Source organism: Ruditapes philippinarum, unplaced genomic scaffold (genome assembly GCF_026571515.1).
Source record: "Ruditapes philippinarum isolate M1 unplaced genomic scaffold, ASM2657151v2 ctg163_1_1_1_1, whole genome shotgun sequence".
Lineage (NCBI taxonomy): Eukaryota > Metazoa > Mollusca > Bivalvia > Venerida > Veneridae > Ruditapes > Ruditapes philippinarum.
Genome location: NW_026861533.1, coordinates 88,042 through 104,497, shown reverse-complemented (window position 1 = coordinate 104,497; position 16,456 = coordinate 88,042). Strand labels below are relative to the sequence as shown.

Sequence of the window (16,456 nt, the reverse complement as noted above, 5' to 3'; positions counted from 1 at the left end):
TTACTAACCAGTGATGAAAAAATCAACTTGCAAGGGAAATAGTTAAAACTTTAATACAGAGATTTAAACTTTTATTTATAAAGACAAAAATCTCCTTTCCTGTCGAAATTAGTTAAGTCTGCAATATGTTTCTAGTTAAATAAAGTTGATTTCAAAATACACAAAGTTCAGTTTTAACTCTTTGCCCGCTAAGAGTGATAATAATAGTGACTGTTAACACTGAGGACCTGACACTGAGTACCTCAGCCTTGCCAAGTACCTCAGTGTTGCCCCAACCTTGCCAAGTACCTAAGGGTTGCCTCAGCATTAACGAGTACCTTAATATCTAATCTGATATAAAACTGTTTGAAAGGTTTACTTTATTTTTTTTTAATTTTAATTACAGGAAATCAGATAAATTCCAAAAAGACATTTATAACAAACTCTAATTTTCCCAGCATGCAAATGGTAAATATTTTTGAAGTAAAAATATTAGTTATGTAGTAACTATTTCCCCTGTATTATAAATATTAACAATGAATTAAGTGAATGAACATTATATATATATGTGATACTGCAGTAACAACATTGTACCTCACCTTCATTTTACGTCTATATGCAGGACGTGTTCTTATATGATGCTGATAAAATGAAATGATAATTATCCTAATTGAAAACAGCTTGGACAATGATAATAGTTTAGACAATGATAATAGCTTAGACAATGATAACAGTTAAGACATAATTATCAATGAAACTAGAAATGTGTCATCATGCCACGGATGCATGCAGCCAAAATTTCAAATGTTATTATATTTAGTTCCAAATTTGTTTGCACAAATTATTTTTTTCATTCTAAGTTAAAAGCCCTTAAAACTTTTCAATGTTAACACAAACCATTTTTATACAATGTTCAAGGCACTGAAATTATTCAGTGTTAACCTTTTGAAAATAGCATATTGCATACTTGTAGCCAAAATAATGGCTATATACATTTCCACAAAAGTATGGTGCTAAAACTGAAAGTTCAAAATTTTTCCAAACTCATGAAAGATAAGTTTGTCCAAAATCATTGAACCACGGCCAAATTCAAACTTAAACTGCTTATTCCCAAGATGTATCTATATTATTTTCAAAGTGAAAGGGACATAACTCTGCCAAAAAATCATCGAAACCATGACCAAATTCCAACTTGACCTGCGCATTCCTTTGACATATCCATATGTAAATTTTGAGTTGAATATGTAACACTGTTGGCTTGATAATGAACAGAAACTGTAAATTTCATATCATTTTCAAAGTGAAAGGGGCATTACTCTGATAAAAATCATTGAACCATGACAAAATTCGAACTTGGCCTGCGCATTCCAAAAACATATGCATATGTCAAATTTGAGGTGAATGTGTAATACTGTTGGGGAGATAATAAATGGAAACTGAAAATTTCATATTATTTTTAAAGTGAAAGGGGCATAACTCTGCCAAAAATCATCGAACCATGACCAAATTTGAACTTGACCTGCGCATTCCTTTGTCGTATCGATATGTCAAGTTTGAGTTGAATGTGTTGTACCATTGGGGAGTAAATGAACGGAAACTGAAAATTTCATATTATTTTCAAAGTAAAAGGGGCATAACTCTGCCAAAAATCATCGAACCATAACCAAATTCGAACTTGACCTGTATTTTCTTATGACATACCCATATATCAAGTTTGAGTTGAATGTGTTGTACCGTTAGGGAGATAATGAACGGAAACTGAAAATTTCATATTATTTTCAAAGTAAAAGGGGCATAACTCTGCCAAAAATCATTGAACCATAACCAAATTCGAACTTGACCTGTATTTTCTCATGACATACCCATATGTCAAGTTTGAGTTGAATGTGTTGTACCGTTAGGGAGATAATGAACAGAAACTGAAAATTTCATATTATTTTCAAAGTAAAAGGGGCATAACTCTGCCAAAAATCATTGAACCATAACAAAATTCGAACTTGACCTGTATTTTCTTATGACATATCCATATGTCAAGTTTGAGTTGAATGTGTTGTAGCGTTAGGGAGATAATGAACGGAAACTGAAAATTTCATATTATTTTCAAAGTAAAAGGGGCATAACTCTGCCAAAAATCATTGAACCATAACAAAATTCGAACTTGACCTGTATTTTCTTATGACATACCCATATGTCAAGTTTGAGTTGAATGTGTTGTAGCGTTAGGGAAATAATGAACGGAAACTGAAAATTTCATATTACTTTCAAAGTTAAAGGGGCATAACTCTGCCAAAAATCATCGAACCATGACCAATTTCGAACTTGACCTGTATTTTCTCATGACATATCCATATGTCAAATTTGAGTTCAATATATGGAACGGTTATTAAGATAATGAACGGAAACTGATGATGACGGAAGGACGGAACAGGGTAACACTATATGCCCCTGCCATTATATGGCGCGGGCATAAAAATGATGATAGCTTAGACAATGATAATAGCTAAGACAATGATAATATTATCTTAGAATAATGATAATTGCTTACACAGTGATAATTGTTTAGACATAATTATCAATGACAATGATAATTGCTTACACAATCATAATGCCTTAGACAAAATTATCAATGATAATGATAAAAGGTTAGACAATGATAGTAGGTTAGACAATGATAATAGATTCAACAGAATAATCAATGACAATGATAATAGGTTAGACAATGATAATTGCCTACTAAATGATAATAGGTTAGACATAATTATCAATGACCATAATAATAGCTAGGAAATGATAATTGTTTAATCAATCTTAACAGTTTAGACACTATTATCTAACACAATGTTGACAGCTTACACAATGATAATTAACCTGGACAATATTTACATCTAAAACACTATTATCTCACAGAAAGATAATGATATAGACAATGGTAGTGGACAATGATAACAGCTTAGACTATGGTGATGTTCTGGATTATATCATCTTATCTTTTATAATAGCTTAGACACTATTATCTCAGACAATTATAATACCTTTGACAATATCAACTTAAACAATGAAAATAGCTTAGGTACTTCAATCTTATACAATGGTAAAAAACTTAGACAATGGTAACAACTTAGGTGCTAAATTTACCTCGTCTTTAAAATGTTTGTTTTCCTTCTCAGCAATTTCCAGTCTTCTATTGCTATCATGTACTCGTGTCTTCCACGATGTTAGATCCATCTCTCCGTTCATTTCACGTGCCGAGTCTGATTCTCGGGCCTAAATAAAATAACATTTCATGAAGTATGACAGTAGATATTTCAAAATTTGTAAAACAAATTTATAGTATATCACATTAGAATTTTTGATATATTATATGTTAACTTTGTAAATATTAAATTATCTGTCAATACAACATGCAACTCTTCAGTATTAGAGGAAGTAAAGATATATTATTATTAGCAGTAATGTAACTGTAAGCAGTTGATGGAAATTGTTACAAATGAACCTGGTGTTTGATGTGTCCTCCTTTTTTCAATTACTGTATGTCATTTATGTCTCTAATGGAAAAAGGGCCTTTAATTTTTAAATGAAACTTATATTGCTAAACATAGATTGAACCAATAAGCTGCTATATCTGAAAATGATGGACTTTGTCACCAGTATTGTGAGTATAGAACCAGGCCAGTCTGCTAATCTGTACAATCTGACCAGGCTCTATACTGTAGGAAGCTTATTTTTTTGTATTTTTATACTGAAATCCCTTAAGCTTTGAATGGACTGTTCCAAATTCAAAGCTGGACAAGTCCATTTCACAAATTCAGTAGGTTAAAATTTCAGTCAAGATACAAGAAAGATATGTCTTAAGAAAGTGTGTAATACCGAAAGTTGTCTTTCAATATATGCTATTCTCTCTCTTAATGTCATTCCACTAGTTGCTATGGACATCGAGGCAGTCCCTCGTCCACTGTCGGCTACACTTCCTGTTACACTTGGTACAGTACGAGTCTGACCAATATGTCGCAATATCATCTGAAATTATACATGTATCTGACAATGACAAAAATTTCAAGCTGACAATTTTTCAAAAATTAAATATAAATTTTTGGAATATATACAGAAAGCTTTCATATTATGCTTTTAAATAGCTGCCAGCAATAAAGCCTGTCCATGCCACAAGTATAGAAAGACTGGTCTGACTAAATATCTAAGTAGTGAAACTTTTGTATTATACTGCACATTTATAACATCCAACAACTATGCAAGCTCTCCCTTTTATTCAAATAGTCAAGCTAAAAATTTTTTTCTTTAAATAGTCAAGGAAAAAAATTTTTTGAAATTGTAAAAACCAAAAATTTTTGTATGTTATAATTGAAAAGGGTTTATTGGGTTCCAAAAATTAAATATGAAAAATTACCTCCTTATTTGGTCTGACTTCCCCTTAAAATGTCAAGGGGAGAACTTTGTTAGAGAGGTCTCCGAAAAATTTTGTACCTTCACTGCCTCCCCCGGAGTCCAATTGGGGGAGTGGTGGGGCCTGAGTATGTCGCTGTAAATGCGGTGAAATCCTATCACCATAGCGACCTGAATCTGTGTCATTCTGAGATATGTGACTTTCAGTTTCTGACTGAAGAGCTAAACCTAGCTCAAGTTCCTCATTTTTACCATGGGTTCTATTTCTATTAATAGCAGTGGGGTCGGCTGCGTACAAACTTGTCGCCTTGCCGACGCTTATCCACTGCTCGCCTCCTCTGCCGGATGCCTCCATGCGCGTCTCGATTTCGCGCCAGTGATCATCTTCCATCCCCGTGGGACTCGGGGACTGTAAACTCTGTAGTAAATCTTCTATCATGTGATCACGGGACAATTTCTGTCCTGGAGGTCTTGATAACTGTGCACCGTTTGCGGTAGTCTGCAGAATAAAATAATTTTGTAATTTTGAGCTGATTTTTACAATAACATACGAGATGCTTTCATCAATTTTTTAAAATCTTCAGTCAATAGGCTTAATTTAAAAGAGATTTCCAATTTTTTCGTCAAACGATGCAAAAGTTTACTGATATATATATAATGCAAGTTCATTTTATCAATTATTTCACTTTACCATGAAATAACACAGTCATGTAAAGGTATAGGCAAAACTTCTCTTATAAATTATAAACCTTTATCAAATTACATCTCATTCCAATAAAATACAAGTATTTCAATCAAATCTGTAATAATATCACCTATTTCTAAAAACAGAAAACACTCACCTTGGTCAAGGTCTCCTCTACCTCACCACCATCAAGATGGCCGACAAGATCATTTATAAATTCCTCTCTCTGTGGAGACCGACCGCTACCAGGCTGTGCTACTGAAAAATAAAACACACAGTTGTAATCACTGCAGTACACATGACTTAAAATAAAAAAACAGAATGACTGTAGGAAATGAAATGAAGACATCTCTCTCTTTTCTCTCATTTCCTATGCACAATCAATCAAACAGATGTCATGCCCACCACCTATGGAATACTATATCTATATATTGCCAACTCCTCTGTCAAATGTTATGTTTTATACCGATAACAAGCATGATTCAATCGCAATGTGACGTCTGCCTGAATAAAGAATTGGCAAAAAATCAGCCTCCTACTCTTGAACTCAAGATTAATCAGTCAAGTTTGTAAGGCTTAGCCTCCTTTTTAACTTTTAAGTTAAATAATAACCCCCCTTTTAAAATTGTATGTTCCCTTTAAATATGTTTGCCCACTCTAAAATTATATGTCCCCTCTAAATTAGTATGCCCGCTCTTAAATTGTATGCCCCCTCTAAAAGGGTATGCCTCCTCTAAAATTGAATGACAGCTTTTTAAATTGTAAGGACCCTCTAAAATAAAATTGTATATGCCAACTCTAAAACTGTATATCCCCTTTAAAAAAGTATGCCCCCTCTAAAATTGTATACCCACCCTCTAAAACTATATGCCCTCTTACCTTGCCTTGAATTTGTTATTCTAACACAAATAAACATTAAGCAGACAACAATATTATGACCGATCAAATTTCACATGATGTGCAGGCTAGCCTGCCTCTATGTTGATAGGTTTGGAAAATCAACCAAAAACTGTCTGGTCTCTGTTCTATAGTACATACATATGCATAGGGTATTTAAATAATTCATGCTTCTATCAGATACTTTGCCAACAGGCATTCTCTAACGATATCAATATTTCACATACATATAAACATACATTGAGCAGATGTTCAAAGTATTGATAATAGGTCAAAATCAAAGGTCAAGGTCAACAACCTATACACTATACAGAGCAACCCCCTTTTGAGCAATAATCTTTTTTTTTTTTGGGGGGGGGGGGGGGGTTGTTTGTTTGGTTTTCATAGCGCATCATCACAATTTTGGTCAAATAACCTTTTTAAAACAAAACCACAGTACGACAACACCTTTCTTATAAGAACAATATCTTAAAGGCACATTATGCCTTAGAAACAAATAACATTTTTACTTCAGTCTTTAGAAAGGGCAAACATGAATTTTGTAATGTTTTAATAATGGTTTTAGAGCATGTTACATGGCTTATCACCTGAAGAAAGCAGCGATAAATGTGAAATAATATGTCTTAAAGAAGCAAAATGTAAACAAAGCAGTATTTTGACTTCCATACAAAATACTTAACCCCTATAACTGTACTTATTGCCAAGAAGCAATAGATGAAAAAGTTAATTCAGGTACTGGGTAATTGTCCAATGAATAACTTTTTTGACACTAAAAAAGTACACAAACATTAAAAATTTGTTACTGTATAAGTTCGTTTGAACGGAAAAAATTCATATTTTTATTGTATCTCTGTTTCAATAATTTCCTTAACTTCTATTTTTTATACAATAAAGAATGCACCATTTCTTACAATAAAATCAATAAGATTTTAATGAATACCTGTTTTCTAAGTAATCCATACATGTGTATATCATTTTTAGAATGAGAATAAAAAATATGTTTCTTAAGACAATGTATAATTTAAAACTCCATAAAATATCTGTTCACCACTAAATATCAATTAAAATACCACCACTTATTTACTAATACATTAATTTTCCTTCTCTCACTTTCTATTTACATATTGTAGAATGGTTTACAAGATTTCAAAGCAAAAGTTAAGAAAAAATGTTGTTTTTTTCCTTTTTCAGTATAGACTGTTCCAAATTTTTAAAAGGATTTCATAATAAAAGAAGTGATAAAAGATTTTTGACAAGTAAAGAAAGAACACTGATTTGTTACTGTAAAGGTAACGGTATATTTAAGTACAGTTACCTGCCACAGGCAATTTCCCTTAAGGTATATAAAAACTTATTTTTTTAATTTCCTGTTATTTTATATCGGTGGCAAACTTTATTTCTTTAATTGCTTTGATTAAAGAGCTCAAGGTAAAATGAACAAGATTTTTTTTCAACCTCAATTTCAAATATAACAATTTTGCTTCTAATTTACACCATATCTCAACAAAATAACCAATGTAATCTAAGATGAAAGTTTACCAAAAAAACAGAGATTGTTTGGCAAACAAAAATTGCAGACAAAAAATTGACACAAATGTAAGATAGAGGTTTCATCTGTAATATTAAAGAGAAACTTCTGGTAACAAGTCAACCCTTGCTAAGAAATAATTATTGGCAGCTGAGAATTTCAGTTCATAGTTTCTGAATTAGACCAAATGACATCATAAAATTGTGGGGTTTTATATTTTACAGTAAAAAAAATCATACATTTTATATAAATAAGATGACAATGATGATGATGATGATGATGATGATGATAATAATAAGAATGATAATAATAACAATAATAATGATAAAATTAACAACAAAAAATGTAATAGCAATTACATTTTAATATATCTTATATATTTTAAAAGAATATGTAATAAAGTTAATATTTCATGACAAAATTATATCAAATAATATGATAACAAAAATATTCACTCACCATTTGGCCCCTGTCCTATCCACTGCCCAGTTCTAGGGCTCTGCAGTATCTGGTAAGAAATAAAGGGAGATAATAAATAAACAGAGACTTATTAAATTGTCAAACAAATGCCTTAATCTTTACATGATAATAACAATTTGAATTGGTAACATTTCTTTAAAATGATGCAATCTGTAAGTTTCTTTGTTCATTGGCTAACAGGGAGTATAATTATATATCCAAATAATTACTAGTAATGACAAAAAAGTTTAAAGTTCGTAAATGTTCAGAAGTTATAAGTGCAAATAATACTTTCATTTGGTAATGTCAAAAATATTATGTTTTTATGTCAAAAATATTATGTTTTTTTATTCATAATCAACAAATTGTTGAGCATTAACATACAATTACAAGAACAGGGTTAAAATGTGACTTTGTTGTCATTAAGGGAAGTAACTCTTGTAGAAATCTCTGAAATATTGCTATGATTGAGATTGGGATGTAAATGTAGACAAATCAATAAACCTTTTATTTAGTGATATATCATGTTTTAAGTGCAATGTATCAATCATCATGTTTAATTACCATGTCAGAAGATACGGTCTACATGTAAAATATCATCAAGTACATGCTTTTTAGTGCTTAACCCTTTACTATAATGAAAAAGCTACCAGTCTCTTTAATGACACTATATATTCATATTGTGACCACATAAAGTGTGTAGAATTTTAAACATAACATATCTACTTTGTGTGGTCAAAAACGTGTTTATCTAATATTTACAAAGAGGCTGTGTAGCAATTATCAATATTTTTTTAATATCAAATTTGAGCATACTATATCTTTAAGGATTTTTTTCTCTGTCTGCACTAGTTACATGGGTTGATTCTGTTGCAGGCTAAGAGCTAAAAAACAAATAGGCCGTACATGCAAGATTTTATCAAGGCAAGCAGTTTTTCAAGTTTCCAGGATTCTATACATCTTAATTTGTTCGTGAACTACTTTTGGCTTGGTTTGTTTGTTTGTTTCATTTTTACGCCTTTCTCCAAAAGTATTTCAGCCATATAGGCCAGTAGTTTCCTAACCATCGTTCATTGAGAGTTACACCAGTACTAGACTACCTTCCTCTTCGCTAAACTACCATAGCATCTCCCGGGGATCGAACCCACGCCAGAGAGGTAACTGGATTAGAAGTCATCGACTCTAACCCCTTGACCAAGGAGGCGGTCTTTGGCTTGGTTTAATAAGACTGTATTCAAGTGCATAAGCCTAACACTGTACTGACTATCTAGTGTTCTGTGTTAATGTGATAAAAATTATACATACCTTGACTGACTTATTAGCCTGGTCAAGACGATTCCTGAGAACCTCAATTTCTACTTCATGGCCACAGACATCCTGTAATATAAGACAATGTAATGATTTCTTACACAAATATTTCTACTGTGAACAAAATTCAAAAGATATTTTAGTGCAAATAACAATTGTACGATACAATTTCACTAATTACAAAAATTATTTTTGCACAAAACAATTGAAAAGTAGTCTTTAAACTTTATGGTATGTTAATAGTTGATTCTAATAGAAAAGACTATCAGTTTAAAATTCTACTACTACTCAGGTAGATTTGAAACTTAACCTATTTATAATTTTTTGTGTCAACTGACTTCTATGAAAAACAAATTTTGTTCTGAACAGAAAAACGATTTTTATTCGTACCAAAAGTATTCAAATATGTTGTAAAAGATTCAGGTGCATTGTATTCGGCCCAAAGATAAATATTTAGTGAAAAGACAAACCTTTCCCTCCCTCAACTGTGCAACAGTATCTTGTAAGTGTGTGTTCAAAAGATCGGACTGTTCTAACTGGTTCTCTGTCTGCTCCATTACCTATCATATAGAATAAAATGTATATATTTGACTGGTTCTTATTTCAATGATTGACAATGTCATTCGGATAAATAGCAAAGGTAAATAATCATATAAAACATACAATTTATTTTTGACTACAAACCAATTCATTGCAATAATGATTCTTCACTGCTTGTTCTTCTATTACTAGCAAACTAAATTTTCAAATGAGACTATAACCTAGTTATTAATGTTATTTGCATTGCATATTTAAGAACATGCCATTGCTTCTTGAAACATTGCATCTTGAAAAGTGATTATTTCTTCTTAGTTGGGTTTTTCGTCCCACCAATATAGTTGAGGTCATATGGCGACTTTCAAGCTTCATTGCTATTTGAAGAACTCACATATCTCTCAGGCACTGGTGGGTACTTGAGTAGAACCACTGACATTCCACAAGCTTGCTGGATAGCTTTCTCACATGAAAGAATCCAAAGAGCCTGTCAGGATCTGAACCCACAGCGGTGAGAGTCAATGACTTTAACCACTTGGTCAATATGACTTAAAAAGAGAAACATGTTCTTGCTTTATTATCCAATCATTGAGGTGACTAACATTCTTTATTCTCTTCTCCTAGTACTGGAGAATTTCTATTTCCAGTACACTCATAGAACTGAAAATCTAACATATTAGTACCTTCAACTTCCTCTGTAAGGTCTGGTACTCTGCTTGTGGCAGAGAAACCATGCCCCTGGAGCCCATTTTCACTTCCTGTGGACTGGTTCCCGAAATATCCATATCCTGTTGCTGCAGACGCGACTGCAGCTCTGCATTATTGGACTGTAGAACTATGATACGTCTCTGACATTCTTCTAGGGTTCTTGGCAACTTCATGTTACTGCTTTGACTAGAATTAAGGTCCGACGGTGCCTTAAATATAGATATACATTTTCCAATATTCTGTAATGAGCATGATGCAAAAAAAAAGAGACAGGCCAAATCTAAAACAAATTCAATTTTTTTTTTCAATAAGATGAACCATGTGACTACAGTGAGCAGGATAGTTAATTTTTATCTCATTGAACTAAGTTATTGGCAATGAAGCTTTTCAAAACTCTTCAATGCTTGCTACTAAAGGATTGGTTGCTGTATTTAAGTGAACACTAAGTCTTATACACACAAATAAACTAATGGACAGATGGGCTATTAAGTCTTTCACCACCAATGAGGCTCTGAAAGAGCATGTTAACTTTAGTGAGAAACGCAGGTGATTGAAAAAACAACAATCTATTTAATTACTATTTCATTAAGACAAAAAAATCAGCCTTGTAGTATTTCAGTTTGCAGGTGGTAAAATATACTCATTAATTCAGCCAAAATATAAAAATTCACACAAACATTTTAACATTAAAAAGTTCAACCACAAAATTGATTTAAAAGACTTTTTAATTATTATATTACATCTTTAACTATTACTTTACATCTCAAATTGAAAACTTTACTTGTGGGTAACTTTATTTACCTCATTTGACATGTCAGTTATTTTATTGCTTTGCAAATATTGTCAACAAGCTTGATGGTAAAACTTCTGTACTTACTGTTATTTAAGGGGACATGAAATATGTTTCAAGTTTAAAAGGTCAAAAATGCCATAGTTGTTAGTGTTTCAAAGTTTTTGAGATCACAATTAATTTTGAAAATCTCAATATAAGCATTTACAAGTTTTGCAAAGCTTCTTGGCAACATTTAAAATTTAGAACACTTAAAACAGTTAGAACACTTAAAATTGAAAGGAATAACCATATTTATAGGTAGTTACTGTAATTGCTTTTTTTATCATGTAAATTACTTAGAAAAGAAACATATTACAATTTCTCTTGACACAAAATGTTATATTCCTTTGTACCAGAAAATATTGCATTTTGTCAACATGCCTGAAAACAAGAGCACTGCATGCGATGTTAACACTCATCAATCTGTGACAGGGCATAACACAAAAAATAATGTTTCAAGAATTATTTCCCTCGTCTAACAACTGCACCTTGTTATAATAAGCAGTTTCATATTGATAACTTTTAAAATGATTTAATAATGGGCTACATTAAAGTTTTTGCATGATGACAACAACGTCAATTTTTCTTCAAAACTGACAAGCTAAAACCGTATTCTGCAATTCATCCATTGTAAGACATTGCCTTGTTTTGTTATATAAAACATTCACCTTGCAATGGAACTTCCTTTAAAGAAAGAAAATCATTAAAACACAGTTGTTTTTTTACCTGTATTCCCGATGTTTCCAGTTCTTGTACTCGATACTTCAGCGTATTCTCACTCCTCTGAAGTTTACTCAGCTTATCTTTCAAAACCGAGTCGCATTCCTCCAGATCCCGAACCTTCGCTTCTAGAGCGACTTCATTCATACGTAGATTCTTCAACTCCTGCTGTAAACTAATCTCATTTTTCTGCAATGCATCATTCTCCTGTTGTAATTGAACCTCCTTGTCTCTCAAAGCACTTAATTCGTTTTCCATACTATCGCAATGCTGTTGTAAGGTGGACGTACGTTTCGACAGAGGAGAATTTTCCGTCATTGAGTGATGTAACCTTTGCTGGAGATCGAAATTAATATGCTCTAATTCAACAACTCTTGCATGAGCATTAGCACCAAAGGTTTCCAATTCTATCACAGTGTTCTGTAAAGTTTGCATTATATTGTCTTGATTTTTCGCTCTGTGCGCCAAATCTGTCTCTGCACCTTCAAGTTCTTTTAATCTCGTTTGTAAATATTCCGATCTTTCTGAGAAAGCCGATTTTTCAGTTTCTAAATTTTGAACCTTTTGCTTCAGTGTTTCTTCCTTTTCACTCATTTCCTTCACAGATGACTCAAGAGATTGCGATTTTGTCTGCAAAATCTTCTCATCAAGTTTGTATTGCTTCACTAAATCTTTCAGCCTTTGTTCTAATATTTCTAAATCTCTGATGCGGTCATCCTTATTATCCATTTCACCTTCAAGCTCGTCCAGACGAGCATATAGAGAGTTTTCGCTGGTTTCGAACCTTTTGATTTGCTCCTGAAGATTTCTCTGAGACAGCTGAAGTTCACGTAGCCGCACATTGAGTTCATGGATGAGATTTTTGTCAGTACGAGCAATACCATGTAATTCCTCCCTATCAGCTTCTAAATCAGATACCTGAAATATAGTCATATTTCATAATATAGAATTAACAAGACATTATTTTTTCAAGAAACCAATATATTATGTCGCTTTCCCGTGGATCCGATACCTTAACGGCTAAAATGGCGCATGCGCAGTTCGTGTTACTATTTTTGTGACCCAATTTTCATTTACAGCCACTACATATCTTCTTTAAAAAATTTTGATTAAACAGAATTTTGAAAATTAATCGATTCCTTTGAAATGCTTTGATAAGCCTAAAGAAGAGCATTATATATTTAGCAATTTAGCTAGGCATCATAGAAGAATTTATCAACAACACTTTTAAGATGAAATAACCTACCTGTTGTTTCAGATGTTTTTCAAGTTTCTCCAACTCCCGGATCCTTTGACGGAGGACGTCTTCTGCTTTGTCCATCATCATGGGAGAATCTGTGTAATCGTAGCCGGAGTATCTGTCTAAATATCGGTCATCCTCGGCTTGTACACGAGCACTTGGAGGTACATTCACATTTACAGTTTCCGAATAACCTAAACACTGTATGGTTGGAACCCTTTCTGATGGTGGAACATCGATATTGATGGTTTTTGATGTCTCTAGATGAAACTGCCTGACAGGGGAGGTAAATCTGTTGTTAGGGCCCTCAAGATGATCCCATAGAGGGCGCTCTTCTAGACAAGACTGAATTCCGATTTCAACTTGGTTTTCTGGTGAATGAACCTGGTATCTGAATAAAAAGTCATCAATGGAAATAAACTTAAAACACATTATTAAAATTATACTTAATTTCTTTAAAGACAAGTCTTAGAAACTTCAGGCAAAGGGGAGATCATGTGAGGGAAATTTCAGAGTGGTGATTGTTCTGTTACACTGAAGACATCATGATTATGATGATGATTCATGAAAGTTCAATCTTATAGATAAAATTCATCTCAGCATTAGTTTAAACAATATTTTATTTCTATTTTTACAACATATATATGTACAGTAAGCATATATAAACACACTGATATATTTCGTGGATTGGAAAACAAGTCAAATGTGACTATGTAAATTCCTTTCCACATCTCAGCATTAAGCAAATAACATGATAAAACAGTAAAACATGTATGAGAAATGAAAACATATCAATTACATCAAATTCTCTTACTTCCATTCAATTTGTGACAATTACCACTAACTCATTATCATTTTTCCATTATCATTTCAATTTCTCACATTGCTGTTGTTCCCTTTTCAAGATATTTTCTTGAACTACTTTAAGACAAATAATCCAAACAAGTACCAATAAAAACCTTACATATCTTTCATAAAATTTTAATCCTTATGTAAATCCATTGGTAAAAAGAAGACCTTCAAAAACTGCAATTAAACAGATGAAATAAATCCCAATAATCTTAATATTCCTAATACCATATTGATAACAAAAGATCTAGCAAAGTAGCGTAAATAATCCGTGATTATCTTAGAATTAAGATAACTTTTCTGGCATATTGCATACCTACTTAAGTTATTGCCTTATTGACTGCAGAATTCCCCCAAGTATGTTAACATCCCATCTCTGTCCATCAAACAACATTAATTATTTACAGTATTTGGAAAAATCTATTTTTCTAAAGCATGACTGTATAGTATAAACAACAACAACAACTACCTCTCCCATCTTCATACTTTCTTTAAGCCTAATATAATTTTCTGCTTCAATTTTCCTGATTTATTTTCGGTCTCATCTGCTCGAGTTAAATTACATTTGAGCCCCGTCACAACAAAACCAATATAATGAATTGGCGACGTGCATGGATCCATACCAGCCTGCGCATCCGTCCAGTCTGATCAGGAACCATGCTGTTCGCTTACAGACTCTATAACAAGAAGAGAAACTGATAGCGAACAGCATGGATCCTGATCAGACTGCTGGTCTGGATCCATGCTGGTCGCAAACCGATTATGTTGGTTTTGTCATGACGCGGCTCATTTAATGTTTTCAATCTGTTTTGCTTCAAACTGTGTTTTAGTCTTTTCCCTCTTTAATTTAACCCCCCACCCCATTTCAGTAATATCAAAAATAAAATAACCACATCCCCAAAGGAATACATGTACTTCAGTCACTTCACAATATGACTGTGTTGTAATGAGCAAGATTTCAATTTGGACTGATTTGAAGTGAATGGGCAAATAATATGCAAAATATGTTAATTGGGTATTTTATTGGTTGATTTTGTTTTTAGAGAATTTCATTTTTATCCCAAAATATGTGAATGAACTTGGCATACTTTGCACTTGGATCTGTTTACTGTAATTTAAAGGGATTTCAATCAAAATTAATGTATACTGATTTAAAACCCAAGCCTTTAAACCTGCATATTTTTAGAGACTTAAGAAGAGTATGATTTAAAATTTCGCATTGTTTTACTAAAAAAATCCTGCATATCCTAACAGATTATGATGACTATGGCCTCCTTAAAGATTTGGTTTAAAAGCCCTTATAAAGTCATTATGAAAACATATCAAGAACCCTTTACTTTATCTGAAGTGGCAGAGTCAGCAAATTCATAAAATCTGCAGAGAAAAAAAATCATAAAATGTTTAAGTTTAAACAAATTTATTTTAGCTTGACTTTGACAGAAGCTTGGAGCTTATAATTATATTGATATACATGTATCACTTTTGAGTGCACTTCCTGGAATTAACCAGTACTGTTGCCATATGAAGAAACATGGTCGTGACCCAAAGCAGGGCTCAAATCCCCAATCTCTGGGTTAATAGGCATTATACATTGACTGGCTGTTTCTCCTCATGTTAAAAAAATCTCTGACTGTAATCAAATATTTTAATAGAATAAGTCATAATATAAAAGGTTAAGAATATATTTCTTTCATTTCTCAATTAATTTTGGTAAATTCAACATTTACTCTGACCCAATATTTGCTTTTTTTCCCTTTCAGCTCACAGTTAGCATAATTTCATAATACTTTCATTCCAAAGTTTATGATAAATATTTTGACAGCCGTCGGAAATCTGAAAACGGCTAAAAATTGAAAAATTTAACAATAAATTAAGGTTAAACATACCATGGCATAAGTAAGTATTCCATTAATTTTTTTTCCTATCCAATTTTCTTACATCAAATACGCAAAATATCAAATCAAGCTGTGTAAAGACTGTTATCAAAACAAGATAACTTGATCTTATTTAAAAAAAAACAACAACTTTTTTTATAAGTAAAAATGACAGTTATAAGCAAGATCAAGCATGTATGAAAAACTTAAATCCATGATTTATTGACGGTATAATGTATAGTTAAACGTAAACAAACCCTCCCTCTATGAAGATCTTATTTCATTGATATTCCTTCAATATCTATACTACATTACATTCCTACAGCCCTATTTTATTATTTATAGCAGCTTATATTGTCATTGATGTTTTATAACTTATTACTGTGTTATAAATAACCAATTACATTTATAGCAGCTTATATCAATGAAAAATATTGTCATTGAT

At 32.2% G+C, this 16,456-nt stretch overlaps 1 protein-coding gene across 1 annotated transcript in view; it reads right to left on the bottom strand.

The window, feature by feature from the left end:
* The window catches only part of LOC132715969 (centrosomal protein of 290 kDa-like), a 98,697-nt gene that overhangs the window by 13,067 nt on the left and 69,174 nt on the right, over positions 1–16,456 (bottom strand). The window contains exons 18-27 of the mRNA XM_060699084.1: positions 13,295–13,679; positions 12,055–12,966; positions 10,472–10,705; positions 9,725–9,814; positions 9,252–9,323; positions 7,947–7,995; positions 5,220–5,320; positions 4,459–4,876; positions 3,847–4,004; positions 3,115–3,243 (exon numbers count right to left, since the gene is read on the bottom strand). Coding sequence (XP_060555067.1) covers positions 3,115–3,243; positions 3,847–4,004; positions 4,459–4,876; positions 5,220–5,320; positions 7,947–7,995; positions 9,252–9,323; positions 9,725–9,814; positions 10,472–10,705; positions 12,055–12,966; positions 13,295–13,679 — 2,548 coding nt within the window. The remainder of the gene's footprint in view (positions 1–3,114; positions 3,244–3,846; positions 4,005–4,458; positions 4,877–5,219; positions 5,321–7,946; positions 7,996–9,251; positions 9,324–9,724; positions 9,815–10,471; positions 10,706–12,054; positions 12,967–13,294; positions 13,680–16,456) is intronic.